Raw genomic sequence first — 19,564 nt, 5'->3', positions numbered from 1 at the left:
TGCAGGCAAAACAACCGCAAACATAAATAAAATTAAAAAGGAAGGAAGGAAGCGGGGGGGGGGGGACTGGATGGATGGCACCGTGCAACTTTTTTTTTTTTTTGGTTTTTTTGAGACAGGGTTTCTCTGTATAGCCCTGGCTGTCCTGGAACTCACTTTGTAAACCGGGCTGGCCTCGAACTCAGAAATCCNCCTGCCTCTGCCTCCCAAGCACTGGGATTACCATGCAACTTTCTTGCTGAGGATCCGAATCTAGCTCCCAGCGCCCTCCCTATACCAGGAGGTTTGTAATCCCCTGTAACTCCAGCTCCAGGGAGCTCAAAGTCTCTTCTGGCCTCTTCAGGTACGTGCACCCAAATACATGTGTGTATATACATATACATACACACAATTAAAATATTTTTTAATGAAACGAAACTCTTCCAGTATCATTCACACATTTGGAAGTCACTGACTACTTATTACTCAGAAGTAATGCCAGATTGTGGTATTTCTAAAAAACTAAAAAAATATTCATTCTGTCCTCAAATTTAGAGTTCAGCAAATACTTTAAAGCCTGAGTTGACTTCACAGTTTTATGGCAGCCCAGAGTCAAGAGCTCTCTCCATATTAAGTAGCATTATCTTCACAAACATCTTCTATGGCAAATTTGCACCTTAAAAACAAAACAAAATAAAAAATGTCTTGGGCTACAAAGAATTTCAAATTTTACCTTGAAATTTGTTAATTTTAAACCTCAAATGGTGGCTTAATCTATAATCCCCGCCCTCAGAGGCAGCCTCAGGAGGATCATTGCAGGAGAATAGCCTGGGCTACAACAAATACTATTTATAGTCTGAGCTATGTAAGTATTATGGCCAGGTTACAGAGCAAGAACCCATCTCAAAACAAAATCAAACAACAACAAAATTGCAACATTTGCATTAGCTAGACCCTGGCAACCTACTTTGGGTCTCCTGAAGAAGAAAGTACCACAGACAGACTCCATCCCTACAAAGGCAGGGGCAGCTGGATGAGCGAGGGCGTGTCAACGCAGCACTTTTCCAAAGCCCTGGCAAGCATCTGGCAAACGCCTCTGTCATGCGCTCTCATATGGCAATAATCAAACTTTTATTTCTAATATGAATGTATACTTAGAAAAAACAAGATAGAAAACATCTCCAACTGTTATGGCAAGATAATAAATGTAAGAGAAATGGGCTCAAGGACACACAAAAGCCAGCTGGCAAAACCACTGGGCTCTAGAACTGTCCTTTTCCCATGTGACAAACTACTATTATTCAAAACCAAAACCAAAAACAAACCTCATTTTGAAAGTTTATAGAAAACTTCCAAATCCAGCTCAATGGATCTGTGAACCTTAAGAATCCTGATTCCAAGTCATCACCTTATTGATCAGCCTCATCCACTGAGATGGTTACCATCCCATATGGGGCTGAGAACGGAACAGATGGTCTTCAGGGCACTGTGCCCATCCAAAACGATCTTTACAGAGTTTCAGATCCCATCATCTGGAAATTGATTCTACTGTGGAGTTTAAACTGCCACATGACACTGTATACCCCTAAGTCCCCTTCACTTCCATCAAAAACACAAAAATGGAAGGCATGTTTTGTAACTACTTCTGCATTTGTGAACTTAGCCCAAGTACTTATCAAATACTCAGATGAAGGACAGTCCTCACAGAGTGGGATTCAGAAAAATAAGCAACCCTGCTGTCTCCACTAAATGGAATACATTCTTTGTTTTTGTTTTTAACAAAATGAAGGCACTCAATCTATACCATGCTTGGTAGAAATGAGAAAGACGCCACTCTGAAGACAAGTTCTTTCATTCAACCCCTGGCAATCCAAACTATACCAAACATCACAAAGACCCAGAATGACTTGCTTAGAAGGCTGTAGTATGTATAAGTCTTAGCATGGTAGGCAAGCTCTCTTCTTTAATTTACAATGCTATAAAGGAACCTTCTTACTTGGCGCACTATGAACACCAACCATGTACACAGCCACAGGGAATTGAGCTGGATACATTACACAGCTATCTCCTCTGATTTTCCCAAACATTACCAGGGTTATGTTCTAGCCCCCACAGAACAGCTAAGAAAATTGAACTAACAATTTTAACCCACTTATAAAAGTCATACAATTAAGAGGTAGAAAAAACAAGGCTGGCGGCCAGGTCTGATGCTAAAACTGATGTTCCAGTAAAATCTACTTCATTGTAGAAAGCACTAACAGCTTTGTTGATCAATTACTTGAATGTAAAAGCTGTCATGTGTGCTATATATGGGACAACAATTGAGCGTATACTTAATCTGTAAGACATCAAGATCTATGATGCTTAGAACATGTGGAGATCTTATGGGCTTTTCCCTCCTTTGTATCGTCAGCACTTCTGCTAAACACTAGGTATAATGAAGCAAGTACTCTGTATCTGAGACAATACATTTCTATGGAGAATCCTGTAGAGAGCTTTCTAGACTGACAGACAACTCCTTAACCAGCTGCTGTCATTTTTCACTCCCCATGGAGTGACCTCCAGGTGTAGGCAATGAGGGGCGGGCATCCCTGGAGAGTGGGCTGTACCAAGTTACTCCACAAAAACTGTCACAACTGCCTCTTTCCTTCCCACCCTCTCTAATGGTTTATCACCGCCCTGGTGTTTGTCCATCTCCTAGTGATGCGTTCAACCTCTAACTCAGACCTCAGTTATTCACTACTCAATGCTAATGGGATTTAAGTTCCATATTCAAAAGCTCAAATATAGTACAGCTTGGCTCTGTTAGAGTAGACTCTATTCTTAAAAGCTTTTGGTTTTACATATTAGATCTATTTATAATAAGCCACTGTAAAGCCTCATGGGCTTAGACTCTGAGTACAACTTGAAAAATAACTGAAACTAAGACAAATTCCAAAAGGAGCCTTACCTTCCACACATTTAACTCATGAAAATGTTCTCCTGCGTTCGACCGCTGGCCTGGCAAGTCTAGGAGCAGTCCTGTGTGGAGGTAAACTGAGGTGCTTGCAACAGCAGCTGCTTCCTCCCACTAGTGACAGTGGGAATTGGGGAGCAGACAAGACCCGATCAGTACCCAGTGATGACCTAAGCCAGCACCTCATTTCCAGGCTTCATCAAACCCCCAAAACCCCAGCTGTCACTTTCAACAGCTCCAATGCTCATTCACAAAGATGAACAAATGTGACTAACCTCTGCAACAACTCTTAAGACACCTAATGTGACCTCTCCAACAACAAGTGAAATTTACATTCCAACAGAAAGGAGGAAAATGATAAACCCCATTTTTAAACTGCATTATTAATCAACCATAAATTAGCACTTTTGAAGTTCATTAACAAACATAAATTGCAACAACTAAAAATTAAAGACCTGATTCATAAATACGCTATTATGACTCAATTAATTAGAATAAGGTTTCTGCTTTTAACCTATTTTACTGTAAGTTATGCTGAGCGTAAGGCAGACACCCTCAGTATGCTTAGCACTGAGAACAGACAATTCCATTTACTCATCTTTCGTGGCATGAATCTGTCTCCCTAGACATGGTGGCATCTGCCTTTAATCCTGGCACTTGGGAGGCAAGAGGCAGATAGAGCTCTGTGACATTAAGGACAGCCTGGCCTACATAGTTAAGTTCCAAGACAAGTAAGGGTTACACCGTGAGAGCCTGTCTGAAAGAAAGAGAAAGAAAGAAAGAAAGAAAGAAAGAAAGAAAGAAAGAAAGAAAGAAAAGAAAAGAAAAGAAAAGAAAAGAAAAGCAGAGTGTCTCCAGTTATTCTTCTGAATTGTGACTAGACTCCTACAATTCCAAGTTACCACCAAGGCAATGCACTTGGGAATGTTAGCTACAGCAATGGGAGCTATCGCTGTCTTCCTCTCAGGTGTCCACAGGCCCTTATGAATTTATCATCAATGTGCCAAGAGTTCAGGAGCTAAAAGGTCTGGAATGTGGAGTAGTCTTTAATCCAACAGGACATGGAGGGCACGAGAGCCCTGGATCTCGCGCCACTTGTGAACTTTAAAACTGGAAGAACAACTCCCTGGGAATCCAATGTTAGTGATTTCAGCAGGTAAACAGATGTGAACACTCTACTTCAGACAGTAACTGAGGAGTGTGTGGTGGCTCTCCATGAAGGATGAGAACAGTAAAGAGCAGCTGGGGCGTGTGCAGGAGAGAAGGGGGAGAGGCAGATCTCAGGAAAGCACCTGACCATCACGCTTCAGAGAGAACTACAGCACAAAGACACGCCCCGGGCTGGATTCTAAGCGATGCAGGTGGGGTGTGAGAGGCACACCCACTGAAGGTGCCAGGGAAGAGCTGCAGATCCCTGGGCTCCTCACACCAGGCTGGGCACATCAGCTCACACACCAGCTGCTGTTCCACTCATGAGCTTCATTATCTCTGCGCCCAAAGGATACTTAAGAAACGCCCAACGACACAAAGGCTCAGGGCAAAGTGTTCACTTAGCAGCATATTTTTAAAACTGTTATTGACTAGGCAAAGTCATCTAACATCATCTTTTTAAAGTACATTTCAAAAGAGGACTATATTCAACAAAAAGAAACTATGTATAACTGTCACAAATACAAGCAAGTTATCTAGAGAGAACAATCAACATACTTTGAGAAAGCAGAACACTCTGGTCCTCATCACATGCTGCATCAGCATGATGGTTCAACTTGAGAAGGAGAGGGACCACAAAATGAAATCTTTGGGCATGAAGGAGTCTCTAGGATGAACTAAGCGTGGGGGATCCTATTCCATAGGTGGGGGTCCTGATGACTAGAAATGGGAGAGTGGGCTGAGTAGTGGCATTCATATCCACCCCCACCCCACTGTTTCCTGTCAGTTACAACCATGTCCAAGTCCAAACCCTGAAACAAGAATTCCATACACAAATCCCGGATCTCACCACACAGACAAGTGACCCTGAATAAAAAGCTGCTCTCTTTATCCTCAGTTTCCTCACCTATAAAATGGGGATAAGTAGGAAGCCAAAATAGATGTTCAGAAGCTTAAGTAGCACCCATGTGCTCAGACAACTGAGAACAGTAGTGCTGGTTCTCCACTGCTCTACACACCAACGCCACCACTGATGTTATTGGAGTCTGAACAGCACACAACACATGGCAGAAACTACCAACTCCCAGCCAGGACAGAGCCTCAAGAGGGCATAATCTAACTCAAAGTGCTTAATTAAAAACAAATTAAAAACCACATGAAAGTAATCATATCACTACGGCTACTGAGATACACCATAATCATGTGGCGATTTTAATGGTAAGTATCATTTCAACTGTATGTGTATCCTTTCAAAGCACTCCTAACTAGTCAATATACTATTTGTTAGTATGTATATGCACACTAAGAAAACCTAAAGACAAAAAAAGGTAGTAACTAAATAACCTGAATAAGCTATGAGAGAATTAAGTCTTTACCAATAAACAATTCTGAATTTGTAAGTCATTCAAAGAATACTCAGAAATGTACATGGGATATCAAGAATTCCCCAAACCGGACAGTCAGGTGTTACTGCAAAACTGCGAGGGCCCTGGAAGAGTAAGCCATTATTTCTTCTGTCTCAACCACAGAGAGCTCTAAGTTGCTCTGCTCTGTGACTCCACGGATGAGCAAAGCCACAGCATGCATCACAACCTAACACTAATCCGTCACAAACCACGACACAGTAAGTCTCCCCGGTCAGCAAGAAATGGTTCTATGACAGGCTGAACACTGACAGGTTCACAGACATGAAGGGACACTCCTTGACTAGCCCCTGGTGATCCCTGTATTACATCATTTCCCCTCCTGGTGGTGGGGGTGCTGCTGCTGGTATTGTCACCATCATCAGCATCCCACCCTTAGAATCAGAGGCCTCATCTGTCTCCCAATGCTTCTCCACACACACAGGTAGTCACTAAAACTTACTGTAAGTTCTGAGCACTGCCAGCTCCTTCCTGGTCCCTTCTCCTCTGAAGAGTCCCTACTTTCCTCTTCTGAGTAACGGGCAACGAGTAACGGCCACAAGTAAAATATCACAGAAACTGTAAACAAATGCTTACCACGCTGGTTAAGGGAAACAAACAGACCCCCTCAACTGAAGCAAGCAGCATTCCACAAGCTCAAAGCTTGTTTTTGCATAGCTGACTGCAAAGGATTTCCAAGATAATGCCTAGGTATTTTAGAAACATTTTATGGAAAATAGCTATGCCAGTCAAAGTGGGAAAAATACTGATTATTCTGATTACAAAATAAATGGAGGGTTCTTTGTTGTTGTTTCATTCAAGTTAAAAGAACTTTTAACAGCTTAAGAGAATACAAAATAAACAAAACACAGTGCTTGTTTAGAAAAAAAACCCAGCCAACTCACAAGCAGCGCAAAGCAAAGTAAGTCTCAATCATATCTACCAAAGGAAACCTGATGTCACATGACAACCTCTAAGGAATTTAATTCTATCTTCTAAAAAGCTGCATCTGATTTCCCTGTTCTTACACCATGATTAAGAGTAGATTTTCTTCATTAAACAGACTTTCTCCATCTCTGTAAACTGAAATCGTTTTTGGGTACTAGTAGATTCCAAACATCCCTCTTCACAGAGGTTAAAATTTTATCAGATAATCACATCAAGTAATAAATTATAACAACTATTATAAACAAAAATAACAAGGTGCTTTTAATTAGTTTTAACAAACAACCTAAATTTAAATTGGCATGTCAGAGACCCTCCCAAAAGTTAACAGTTTAGCCGGGTGTAGTAGTACATACCTGTAATCCCAGGACTCTGGAGGCTGAAGCAGGAAGATCACAAATTCAAGGCCAGCTGGGGCTACACAGCTAGTTCAAGGTTGGCCTAGGCTACATAGCAATATCTTGTATCCAAAAAAAAAAGGACAATTAAACTTTAAGGAAGAGTTGGAGAGGTGACCTTGGGCACATTTATGTTCAAGAACTGCATGTCCAAATGCCCAGAGAAATGGGTGGCGGTTGAGAAGGTTCCTGAAAGGTCATCGAGTGTCATTAGGAATAAAACAGTGGGAGTGGAAGCCCAGGGCAGAGCGCAGCGGTGGGGCACTTGCCTGGCACGCACAGGGCCCCAGGCGCCATGCCCAGCTCAGAGAGAAGCGAACGTTTACTTTTCCCTTTTATCTGCTTCTTGTCTGCCAAGAACAGCGAGCCCTTGCCACATGCTCGCCCCCACCACCAGGCACATGGGGCCAAGCAACCAAGGACAGAACCTTCTAAAACCAGGAGCCAAAATAAACCTCTCCTAGAGAAATGGAGCCTGATGGGAAGCCATGAGCAGGCCAAGACAAAAGGATCACCTTACACCAGAGGGGAAGGGCTTAAGGGGACCTGGGCATGTGAGTTACAGACAACACTGCCACATTAGAGCATCATTCAGACTGCAGCACAGGACCAGAGAAAGGCAGGATGTGTGTGCACCGCTCTGTGAGAGAGCTACCACAGGCAGTAATTCTCTGAGTGAAGGCTGTTTTCTCTTAGATTGGAACTGTGCCAGCAGAGACGAGATGGGAGACAAAAGAAAGATGGATGTTACGTTCAGGATGGAGCTGGAGAGGAAAGAGATGAGGAATGGCATCTTAGTGTTTAAAGTAAAATAGTGAGTCTCCAAATGAGGACAGCGGGTATCAGTTAGGTTGACGACCTGGGAAGACTGAGGCGCTCACTCTGCAGGCACAGCGGCTCGTGCCTGTGAGCCCAGCACCAGGGAGGCTGAAGCAGGACGGCTGCCTCAACTCAAGTTTGGGGCCAGCCAATACTAAAAGACTGAGCAGCCCGTGAGAATCAGAAAGGCCTCGGAAAGCGGGCACTGAGAGTCTGGCAGAGAATGATCTCAAAAAGACCAACACAGAATAGCAAGAAAAGTGGGGGAAAAAAAAAACCCACAGAAGGGAGGGTGTCGCAGTCAGCCAGAGTGACACAGGAGGGAGCTCCATCAGCCAGCAGAAGGCAGCACAGAAGACTCTGCGGATGACTGGGAAGGAAGAAATGGTGGAAGGGAAAGGGTGTCTCTGTCTGTGAGATCACACCCACTGTTTACAATCTAGGTAAGGAGGGCTTATTTTTTTCTTCTCCTGTACCTTCCTTTGAATGAGCCATGTGTGTTAGGCCTGATCAGGCATCCCTGCATCTGGAAGGCTGAGGCAGGAGAACTGCTGTGAAAAGACTTGTCCCTGCTAAGTAAGGAGAATGTGACCTCACAATCAAGAAGGAGAAAGCAAGAAGCACACGTTCTGCCGTGACATCCAGCCTTGACGGTGGCGATCAAACCCAAGGGACAAGGCTCTCACTGTCACTCCAGACTGGGGCTTTTCAGTTTCAAGTCTCAAACTTAAATTTCTAGACAAGAAATCATTATCTATTCTTTTGCTATTAAAGTGAATTTTTGAGGCCCTATCTCAAATAAATAAAAGGAAAGGTATAAAAACAAAACCTATTAAAAAAAAAAAAAAAACAGGCCATGAAAAGACAATAGTAATACAAATCTGGGCGCTAGAAAGTGGACGGTTGACTTCACAAACAGTAAAAACAATCAGATTAGGTAAACAGTGGAGAAAGCCAAAAACAAACACAACTTAAACTTTGAAAAGTCCCAAAGGCCCAGTAACTGGAAGCCAGAGCCACTGTAGGCATGGAGGCTCTGAGGAAGGCAGGTGTAACCAGCTCTCAGTCCTGCTCCTCACCCAAGGGCCAAGTCTGCAGGCTGAGAGGGACCTTGCAAAGTCAAGACTTAGGGGGCAAATCTCAGCAGAAGGCAAGGGGGGAGAGTGGAAAACGGCTGCTGGGGACCCAAGACTTTTCACTCCTCCACTCCCTGCAACCCCTGTGGACACACCTTTCTGCCTAGGCACTCCTCACCAGAGCTAATCAAGTACAAAGACAGCACATCCCCTAGTCAAACAGCCTAGTCAGGATACCAGCTAGTGGGGCCATCCGTGGCCGACAAAAGCTCTGTTGAGAACCTGCTTACCTTGCACACAACTGCCAACTGCTTAAAGGAAGGGAACAGAACATGAAAGATACAGACCAAGGCACAGAAGAAAAATGAAACCTGGAAAAAGCAGACTGCAAACCAAGAAAACTTTTAAAGAGCTAAGCATGATGATTACATCTACACTAGAGGCAGGGCTGGAGATCAGCAAATTCAAGGCCAGCCTGGACTACACAGAGAAACCCTGTGTCATAAAACAAATCCAACATGTTCACAGAGCTAAGAGAAAGCTCTGTTAAATTAAAATGGAGCAGTACACAGCTAGAAAGAGAGAGAGAGAGAGAGAGAGAGAGAGAGAGAGAGAGAGAGAGAGAGAGNAGAGAGAGAGAGAGAGAGAGAGAGAGAGAGAGAGAGAGAGAGAGAGAGAGGAAGGAAGGAAGAAAGAAAGAACAACAAAAAAGCTTTTGGAAATTAAACGTAAGAAAAACTCAATAGAAACAGAGCAGTGATAGAAACCAAGGAAATTAGACCAGCCAGAAAGGCCCATTATGCAAATAAATTTGAGGAGAAAATTTTGGGATGTAGTTCACCTGGCAGGTCCTTTGCCAAGTTCATGAGGCCCTGGGTTCAAACTCAGTACCCCAAACTTTATAGGATGAAATAGCACACAGCAAAAGTTCATGAATAAAAGCAGAACCACCCTCCCATCACCAACACGAACCATCACTGGAAGCAAACTTGAAAAGTTTTCATAGATTTTTAAAAATGAGGAAGAGCGAGGAAGGGAGGAGCATGAAAGAGAGGAAAGACACTAAGGCCACATACAGCCTAAGAAACCAAAATGGCTATACGACTCTCAAAAGCAATATGGAAGCTAGGAAGTGGTGTCAGTAAAGCTGTAAGAGAAGACAGTTTTTGCCACCTATTATCCTTAACCTAAACAAAGAAGTCAACTGAGTGTAAAGGTAAGCTGACACCATTTAAAAACAGCAAGCAAATCAAGAATGATGTCAACACTGACTGTGGAAATGAAGATGGACCACTGCAGAAATGAGAGACTCCAAAGAGCAACAAGTAGCGAGCCGAGATGACAGGCCACCACAGTGGCCAGAGTGACACTGGACTTCCTAGAGAAAGGCCAAGTCAACACCCCGATGTTAAGGCTGAGGGGCAGGTGATATGGACCATTCATGATAACCAGTGACTAAATGCAGGGTGCGATGGGGACTATACACTCCAGCCACTGACCCCGAGCCAAGTTCCACACCAAGAACCCCAGCGAAATGTTCTAAGTGGCTCTCCAGTCCTCTGACACTGACATGCAAGCACACAATCACCAGAGAGCTGAGGAAGGCCTCTATCCAGGTGGAGACCCAAGCACACACAATGTGGAGACCAGGGAAACAGTGTGCTGATGAAGGAATTCTTAGAGGGGGACCCACCCCTTCCAATACACCAAGTGTCTGGGGATGGAGGGGTAGCAGGCTAGCCACTGGACACTGGACTGTGGGCAAAAAAAGGAATGATCTTTTACAAGGCTTATGAATATTCAAGAGTGACATAGCTGTTGGGAGAAACTCCTGGAACGAGGACAACCAACAGGCAGGTCCATTTTTATCTGAGAAATTTAAAAACACAAAGTAAGGATAGTTCTTGTTTGATAAACTCTTAGGAACTCAATGCGTTAATTTACCTGATTCTGTGAGAACTGCTATTGCTTTCATTGTTTTCAAGTGAGGGAACTGAGGTACAAGCAAATCAACCCCCCTGAAATCCCATGAAAGGAGCAGAGGATGGGGAAGACAAGGCTGGGTGGTCTGCCCTCTGCGCCCCTCCTGACCGGCAGGCACACTGCTGGCCGACCAGGAGCGAGACAGGCTTGTCAAAGACAAGTCATCTACTCAAAATTAAAGTGATTCTAGGAAGGAGATCTGAAAAGGAAGGAGGTGGGAGGTAGAGACTTTGATTCTTTAAATTGTACATGTAAAAAAGAAATACTTCCGGTCAGGCCTGATGGTGCACTCACACCTCTGAACCCGCCCCCCACCCAAAGTACTGGCGAGGCAGAAGCAGGCTGATCTCTGTGAGTTCAAGGCCAGCCAGGGCTACTGGGTCAAAACAAAAACCATTAAAAGGTATTTGGTGTTCTACATTATTTTAATTGATCCGTCCTACCACTCCCAGCAGATGAACAAAACTAGTGTTGTTCCTTTTCTATAAGAAAACCCTGAGGAGATGGCTCACTCTCCCATTTTACAAGGTGGGAGGCGCTTGCTACAGAGCAAGTGAACCTGAGTTTGGACCCCAGAACCCACATAAAAACCTGACAGAGACAGAGGTTTCTAATCTCAGCACTGAGGAAGTACAGACAGGTGTATTCATTCCTGCTCGCTGGCAGTACGCTCCAATCTAATGAGACCGGATCTCAAAAAAATAAAAGTGGACACAGTTGAGGAAGACAATTGAAGTTGACCCCTGACTTCATAATTACGTAAACACATGCAACACAAAAGTAAACATGAAAAAAAAAAAAAAAAGCCCACTTATTCCTGTATAATACTTAAGGACTTACTATAAAACAAACACTATTTAAAAGGCTGGCATCATGTCACCTTAAGGAGCAAGAAGATAGCAAAGTCATATTGCTCATTCCAGTCTATTACATAAATTATAGCACAATGACAGACAATAGAAACTGAGCCTTGATAGGGAAAACAGAAAAAGATCTGCTAAGTTTGTTTAAAAAAATTTTTTTGTTCCTGCCCTTGTGGGAAAGACTGGTAAACATAATTATCACCAAATATACAGTACTTAAATAGAGACAGTAAAATGTGCTAAGGAAACACCCCCTGGGGAAGAACAATCTTTCAGAGGGAACATCTGAGCTTTGCTTATAAACAAGAATTTCACATAACACTGTGCTAACAAGTACAGAACATTATAGTAAAATAACTATCTTCCTGTTCCTGCAAATGTGAAGTTCACATTAAAGGTTAAGACATCAAAATCTTTACAATAAAATGGCCTTTAAAAAACTAAGTCACATAATCTTCCATCTGTATCTGTAATGTTTATAGTCTCCTCGGAGTATTACAGTTGGTAAGCGCACAAACGAAAGCACCTCCCATGTGTCTGAGCGTTTAAATCTAAAGAGCTAGAGTATATCTATCCCAATATATACTCAAGGGTAATCTCTCTTCTGCCACCATTTTCATGTTAACGTTACTTCCTGGGTCATAAAATGGAATGAGGGCACAACCCTTTCTTCCAGAGGAGATCCATGGTGACAAAGCCTGAAGGATACAGGTGACACGGGCTGGCAAAGAGGACAGGCAGGGGCTCTAAGGTTGACTCACTTTTGCCTCTCCTAGGCATTTCCCGATTACCTCCCAAGGGCAAATTTAAATGATTTTTTTTTTTAATCAAACTACAGTGAGATAAAAACCATCTGTAATAAATCACAATTAAAACTAGACCTGGATGGTTGGTCCTGCATGCTCCTTGATTGGGGGACCCCGATCTTAGAGAACTTGGAGGAGACCTGGCAAACAGTGTGTCCAGTCTTGATGACTCAACTCTGACGTCCACTGACTCAAAAGACGGTCTGGGCAGGACTGCTTATGTTGGTGGTTACTGCAGACAAATGCTTCCCAGGGTTTTCTGTGCTGCCCTGGAACATAGCTCTGCCCCACTGACTCCTGACCCGCCCTCATCTCAGTCACTAGGCATCTATCTGTTTAGGAAATGGCTCTGCACTCTCATACTGGGATTAACTCTACGGATCAAAACCAGTGTGCAGTATCCTCTGACTTAACCGTGGACAGCAGGTCCTCCCAGCCCCGCCATCTCCCTACCAACTCGAGGAAAACAAAGGAGGAAGCCCTCCCAGGAGCCCACAGACAGTAATTAAGAAACCCTTCCTAGGCTTGTAACCAGTGTGTGGTTTCCATTTCTGTCACCTGTCTTGCACATGTTAGGTTAGCATCTGCATTACATGGTTATTTTAATAAGGAACTTCACTCAGTTCACACCCTTTTGGTTTAGGGAACAAAAAAAAATTAGAGTAAATAATTCCTTAAACTAAAATTACAGGTGAGGATCAGAATGATAAAAGATAAAATTAAAGGTTGAACAATAGCTATAATTGGACGTAATAGTCCATCTTGTGAAGTACTTTTGTAGGAGAATAAGGACTACATTTAGTTAGTAACAAAATTAGAGTATATGACTATTAGAAAAATAAAAAAAAAAACGAGAAAGTATTTTCACCTGTTTCAATTATAATCTTTTTATCTTTTAAATGATTTGGGAAAAAGTGGTGAAGGCTTCACTAGAGCACGCGGCCTTATTTTTTCTTTATAAAGTTCTTTTGCAACATTTTCAGTTTTTCAAAGCAAACCCACAAATATACAGATAGAATATAAATGCTTTAACTAGAATAGTTCAAAGTCTAATGTCAAAAAACTCCCAAAAAATTCTAAAATAATTAACTATCGTAAACGTTTTTTCAAAACTTCAGTGAAAAGTCTTTTTACAACTACTGTACTTCTATTCTCTGTTTATATACACTGGCAAACTTGCAAAAAGAACTTTCCTTTAAAAAAAAAAAAAGAATCTTAAAGTAATATACAATCAAAGTTCATAGCTTCTTGGCAGTCTGACTCACTAAGTGTGATTTAGCATATTATTTCCAGCATAATTGAAAAAAAAAAAAAATGCTGGCCTAATACTGACTTTTAGCCTGTCTTTTGGCGAGAAAGGAAAACAGGAGGGACAGATAGGCCAGTATAGTCAGCCCTTTAAGACTGACTTCACTCTTTAAAATGGCTACCACTTATCTACTATCAGAAGAAAAAAACTACATTACTTACTACCAAGGATAAATCTAGGTATTCTGCCCTTGGAAAATACGCTGTAAGACTCACATTCCTCTTCTGTTGGGACAAAGTTTACAGAAGCTGGTACAAAAGCTAACAGTATGAGGCCAGCCTGTATCACCCAGATTAGGTCATCGTTCCCACAGTGCCTTAGGAGGACAAGCAGGTAACTGTAATCTTTCACAGCCTGAGATCAAACCTAATAGAAAAGAAAAGGGCTGTATGGCAAGAACAGACGTGGGAACCACACCCCCAACAAGAAATGATCAGAAAGATTTTAGTAGCTCAAAAGAATAGTTTTAACTATTTCGTGGGGTAACAAAATGTAAGCTGCTTTTTCATAATCTTCTCAAAAGCACTTTATAACTAATAAAAGCTACCTGGTAGTCCCAAGTCTATTTGTAATATACACTTACACTTTATAGCTATCGTGAACATTATTTTCATAACCTAGTCTACCTCCCAACCACTCTGAAACCACTCTTCCTCTGGGAAACTTACCATGACTATGCACTTCTCACATGCAAACGAAAAGGTATAGGGGTGTGTGTGTGTGTGTGTGTGTGTGTGTGTGTGTGTATAACTGCACCCAACGTATTGCTACTTGAGAGAACTGGAACTGCCCGATGGCTGCAGAAGCACGTGGTCTTACCTCTCGTCCTCGCCATCCACCAGGGGTGTTGTCAGCGGTAGCACCTTCAACGGGAAGAGAGAAGCAGGGGCTGCTAGGCTGCTGCTACTCCCATCTGAAACTGCTGACACTCCCCCACTGTCACCACTCATAGTCTGAGGTAAGCCGCCTAAGGAGGGCTCCGCTGGGCGCCTGGCATCTTCCATTTGGCTTCCAATGGCCTGAGCTAATGATTGTGTAGAGAACTGAGTAGAACTTAGTGGTATCTGTTGTGCCAAAGGCAAATTTATGTTAGTGGCTATCAAGGGAGATTGACTAACACTTTGAACCAAACTGCCATTTTGGGTGGCTGGGGGTTGTGCTATATTCTGTGGTGGAACTAAGTTTGTTGGGACAGAAGGCATTCCAGAAGGAGCGGCTGAACTAACCTGATTTGTAACAGAAATAGTGCTAGCAGAGGGCAGAGGACTACCTGTGGGCAACTGCTGGGGAACAACCCCTTGGGCCACGGTTTCTACTCCCTGTGGCTGGGGAGGCACAGTTACCAAGGTATTCTGGGGTGTAATGACCAATTGTTGTGGAAGGCTTGAAGCACTGGTTTGAACTCCCTGATGAATGATCCCGGCTGGAGCAGGTAGGACTACTTGTGAAGATGGAGGAGCACCTTGCTGAATAACTGAAGGTGTAACTTGGGTAGAGGGCTGCTGTACTGCAGTGGGCATGTTTGCAATCTGACCGCCAGTTGGTACTGCTGTCTGAGCCTGGCCAATGGGCTGCCCGGATGCCCCTGCAGGTTGTGCTTGTACTGCTGTGGGCTGCACTGGCAGCTGGATCCCTTGTGGCTGAGCCACAGAAATCACTGATGTTCCTGCCCCCGTGCCTGTGGAACTGGACTGCCCAGAGGACATTGCTGCTTGAAATATTGGTTGCTGTTGCTGCTGCACATACTCTGAAGTAGGATTTTGAGTCACTGGCTGGCCATGGCCTGGGGCTATCTGCGTAGGAACCATTGGTTGCTGCTGCCCATATTGTAACTGCTGGGGTGGTGCCCCTGGAAGAGGAGTTTGCACGGGAGGAGCTGTCTGAGAATACGGCAGCTGCGGTTGAGCCAGGCTGGAAACGGAAGGCTGCTGACCTACAGCTGCCGTGACGCCGACCATGTTGACAGGGGAAGGCTGGATCCCAGTTGCGGCACTCATGGTGGCTTGCAGAGGGACAGGCTGAAGAGTCTGCTTCTGCTGAAAGCTCAACTCTTGAGGCTGTAACTGTACTTGTGACATCTGTGACTGAGAAATACTCTGTGGTATACTAACCGCAGCAATACTCTGTGGAGCGGGGCTACTGAACTCGAGCTGTTGGAGGGCCACACCTTGAAGACCTGGGGGCCCTGGTGGTAGCGTTGGCGGCGGCTGCTGCTGCTGCTGTGCCACCACAGCCGGGGCTCCCATCATCTCTCCACTTCCCACACTCTCCGTGTAGTGACTCAGTGTGCTCACACTACTGCTCACGGAACTCCCACTAGTGCTCTCCCTCTCCGAGGACGACGCTTCCGTGGGGGTTTGCTTCACCGTCTCCACCACTTTATTGATGGCCACGCCTTCTGTAGCTGGCACAGCGTTTTCCTTCTCATAGAATTCAGTGCAAGTCCATCGACCTTTTTTAAAGGGTTCAGAAGTAGAGTCTAACTTCACAACCCTGAATCTCGATGTGTTAACTGTTGGTTGCTGCTGCTGCTGACCGGAAACCACTCCCACAGTGATACCTGCAGCTGCATTAAGGACACTGTTAGCAACAGGAGAGGAAGAAACGGTACCATTGCCCATGCCACTCAAGATACTCGCATTAACACCACTGGTAACTCCAGGCCCACCACCTATGCTAGCAGCATTAGGGATACTTGTACTTATATTAGCATTACCATGCACACTGTTCGTCACACTGGGACTGAAACTACCCACAGCAGCAATGTTAACATTAGTCGTCGTGCTCGTGCCAGTAACCGAACTTATACCTAGGCTGCCTGTAGTACTTGGAGTACGGATGTTCGTCATCACGGATGCCGGTAAGCCACTCGATGGTACAGGAGGAGGTGCGACTGGCACACCACCATCAGAACTTCCAGTTGTAGAGAGTTTCCTGGACACTGGGCTCGAGGGTGGCCCTCCGGGAATGGATGGACCGGCCACAGCAGCATGTGATGAATGGTGGTGCCCATGGTGAAGGTGGTGCCCATGATGAAGGTGATGGTGGTGATGGAGGTGGTGGGGGTGGGCATTCCCATTGATCACAACGTTCTGTTGTGGAAGGTGAGGCAAATGAGGCTGAGGAAGGTGGGGCTGGTTAGGAGAGACTGCCCCAGGTGTCTCAGCTTCCTGGAAGTTATTCAGAGTCTCCTCTGAGGAGCTGCGTTCAGGCTCACCTAAGTCAGTGGCCCTGGAAAGGGAGACGTCAAGGATCTCGGAAGAAGAGAGATCTTCTGTGTGCGACTCATCCAGATCGTCGTAGCTCTCGGTGTCCTCCGCGATGCTGTTGTTAGAGCTGATGCTGGCAGAGATCTGAGCCGGAGTAACGCTAGTTATCTGGAAGCCACTTTTCTTTTTCATCTGAGTTCCGCCTGGCGCAAGAGGCTGTCCCTGCAGCTGAGCCTGCGAGAGGAGGTTCAGGCTTTGTGGAGGCGGAGGCTGTGGTCCCTGCGTGGAAGATGCAGCAGGAGGCGGCGGCTGGAGCAGTGAAGGAGGAGGGAAATCTTCTGAAGATGGAGCAGCACCACTGACGCCGCCGGTACCTGCTGCATTGAGAGCAGAGGCGCTGCCACCACCGCTGCCCCTTCGAGGGAACATTGCCGGGTGCGCCATCTTCCTAGCACTAATGTCTGCAGCAGCGGCCGCCGCGGCGGTGGACTCGGGCGGCTGGTGCATTGTGCTGGGTACCGGGGGGCGGAGGAGGCAAGTGCAATTTCCTTCTGCACCGTAATCTTTGTATGGAGAAGCCGGAGAGGCGAACAGGACCTGAAGCTCCGCCCGACGCGATCCCTCCTCCTCCTCCTCCTCCTCCTCCGCCGAAGGCGCCGGCTGCTCGTGCCTTCGAGGGCTAGCTTCGGGAAGGGAGGATGAACCGGGTGAACCAGGTGGCTGGGGAACCGAAGGGGGACCCCTTCAGTCCTTCGCCATTCACTTTCCCCTCCAGTCACACACCCCCCTTTATATTCCGCTTCACGTGGGGTGCGGGGCGGGAGGGAGGAGAGCTCAGGAGGGGGCGGGGGAGGCGAGGAGAAGCGAGAAATGCCCACCTTCTTTGGCCAACTCCGGAGCCAGCTCAACCCCCTCCTCCCGCGGCGACGGCCGCTGCAAAGCCCCTCCGCTCGTCCTGCACCGAGGCAGCGCGGAGCGAGCGGTCGCCCCGGCCCTCGCCACCCCCGGCGCCGCGGCCGCCGGCGAGCCCTGAGCTCAGCGTCGCTCCAACCTCCCCTGCCGGCGCGGCCGGCCCCGCTCGGGCCTCCCCCCGCGGCCCGCGGCCCCTCTCAAACCCCCTGGGCTCGCGACGGCTGCTCCGGGAGGAAAGGCTGGCCGCGGCTGGGGCCCGGGCGGCGCGGCTGCGAGCGGGGCGGCGGCGGGGCGCCCGGTACGGTGAGCCCAGCAACGAGACGCGGGCGGGCGCGCAGAGACGCCGGGTCCTCGCGGAGCGCGGCCGGGGCGCGGCGGCGGCGGCGGTGGCGGCAGCAGCAGCGGGAGCCCAGGGACCGCTCCATCACTGGCAGCCATGGAGCCGGAGCATTTTCCTCCCTCGGGGCAGGCGCTCGGCTCGGCACACGTCCTCGGAGAGGAAGGGCGCCGGCGCCCGGGCTGCTCCGGCGGGCGGCGGGACGTACGCGGGAGCGGAGGGGGCGAGCTCGCGTTCTCTTCTCGGCCCGCCGGCTGGCTCGGCACCGAGCTGCTCCCACGACCGGGAGGGAGGGAAGGAGGGAGGGAGGGAGGGGGCCGCGGGCGGCGGTGGCTCCTTTTCGCGGCGGCGGCGACCAGACGGGGCTGGTGCAGCGGCTGCAGCCGACGCCGTTCAAAGAAATGAGAGGTGGGGTTGGTCGGTGGCGGCGCGGGGCGGGGGAGTGGGAGGGCGTCGGGCGAGGAGGGGGCTGTGATGGTTGGTACTAGTGCTCTTCTCGGGCTGCTCCGTGTCCCCTGGTCTCTCGCGGCATCAAGAGAGGAGGGACCAGCGCCCCAGCGCGAGAGGAGGAGGGTCGAGCTCTGACCGAGGAGGAGGAGGAGAAGGAGGAGAAGGAGGAGGAGGAGGCGGGGGGAGGGGTCGCGGAGGAGAGGAGGGAAGATGGCGTCTGCGCGTGCGCGCCGGCGCTGCAGACATAAAGCCGGGTCTGACCAGGGGAGGTGGCCCGTCTTCGGTCCGCGCCGAGCTCTCGGCTCCGTCTCCACGGAAATTGCCGAAGGCCGGCGGAGCCGCCGACGCCGGAGGGCGGTGGGGGGTGGGGCACTCGGGCGCGCGAGCGAGCGAATCCGGGTCGCGTGGAGAGGTTGGGGTGGGGCTGTGACCGGGGGCGGGGTGGGGGGAAAAAACCACGCCGCGCGCGTGCGCGCAGGTTAGGCGTGTCCGCTGCTGTCTCCCACGCGGACCCCGGCGGCGAGGCGGGTGAGGAGCGTTAGGTCTCGGGTGTGCGCGCCCTGGGGCGGTGGCTGCCCCCCGCCCGGGCCTGCGGAACCGGTAATGAGGCTTTTCTCCTCAGCAACAGCAGCATCACGAGTTGCAGCTCCCAGGAGCCCTCCGCTGCTGCCACGACATGAGTCAGGCTTTCTTCCGCGGCGCGTGGCGGAGCCCTCCTCCTTCCCCCTCCTCCTCCTCCTTCTCCGAGCAGCAACCTGGGCTCCCCCTCGCCCCGCACCGCCCTCGCCCCCTTTCGGGGATGCCCCAGTGGAGTCGGGTGTCTTCCCCCGCAGCAGTGGTATCTTTTGTGCAGAGAGAGCGATGGTAGTTGCCACGCGGTCCCTCGCCCTTTGACGGGCAGGGGCGAGACTGCTAGCATATGGCACCGACGTTTGCAGGGAATCTCCCAAGCCTCCAAGGGAAGGCTCTT

General features: G+C 47.6%; 1 protein-coding gene across 7 annotated transcripts in view; it reads right to left on the bottom strand.

Annotated features, from left to right (window-relative positions):
- Tsc22d1 (TSC22 domain family member 1) overlaps positions 1-18,532 on the bottom strand; it is a 93,398-nt gene extending 74,866 nt beyond the window's left edge. For 5 of the 7 annotated variants that reach the window (XR_003844396.1, XR_003844397.1, XM_021204163.2 and 2 more), the window contains exon 1: positions 14,506-17,898. Coding sequence is in view for 5 of the 7 variants with exons in the window: in XM_021204163.2 (XP_021059822.1) it covers positions 14,506-17,402 (2,897 nt within the window). In the remaining 2 variants the exon portion in view is untranslated. Of the gene's footprint in view, positions 1-14,505 lie in introns of all 7 variants that reach the window. The other 2 variants (XM_021204165.2, XM_029541806.1) reach the window with 2 other exon arrangements.
- Between the last annotated feature and the right edge of the window lie 1,032 nt (positions 18,533-19,564).

The sequence above is a fragment of the Mus pahari genome, chromosome 8, assembly GCF_900095145.1.
Source record: "Mus pahari chromosome 8, PAHARI_EIJ_v1.1, whole genome shotgun sequence".
NCBI classification, from domain to species: Eukaryota; Metazoa; Chordata; class Mammalia; order Rodentia; family Muridae; genus Mus; species Mus pahari.
The sequence above is the reverse complement of the archived record's forward strand: the minus strand, read 5'-3'. Positions and strand labels throughout refer to the sequence as shown.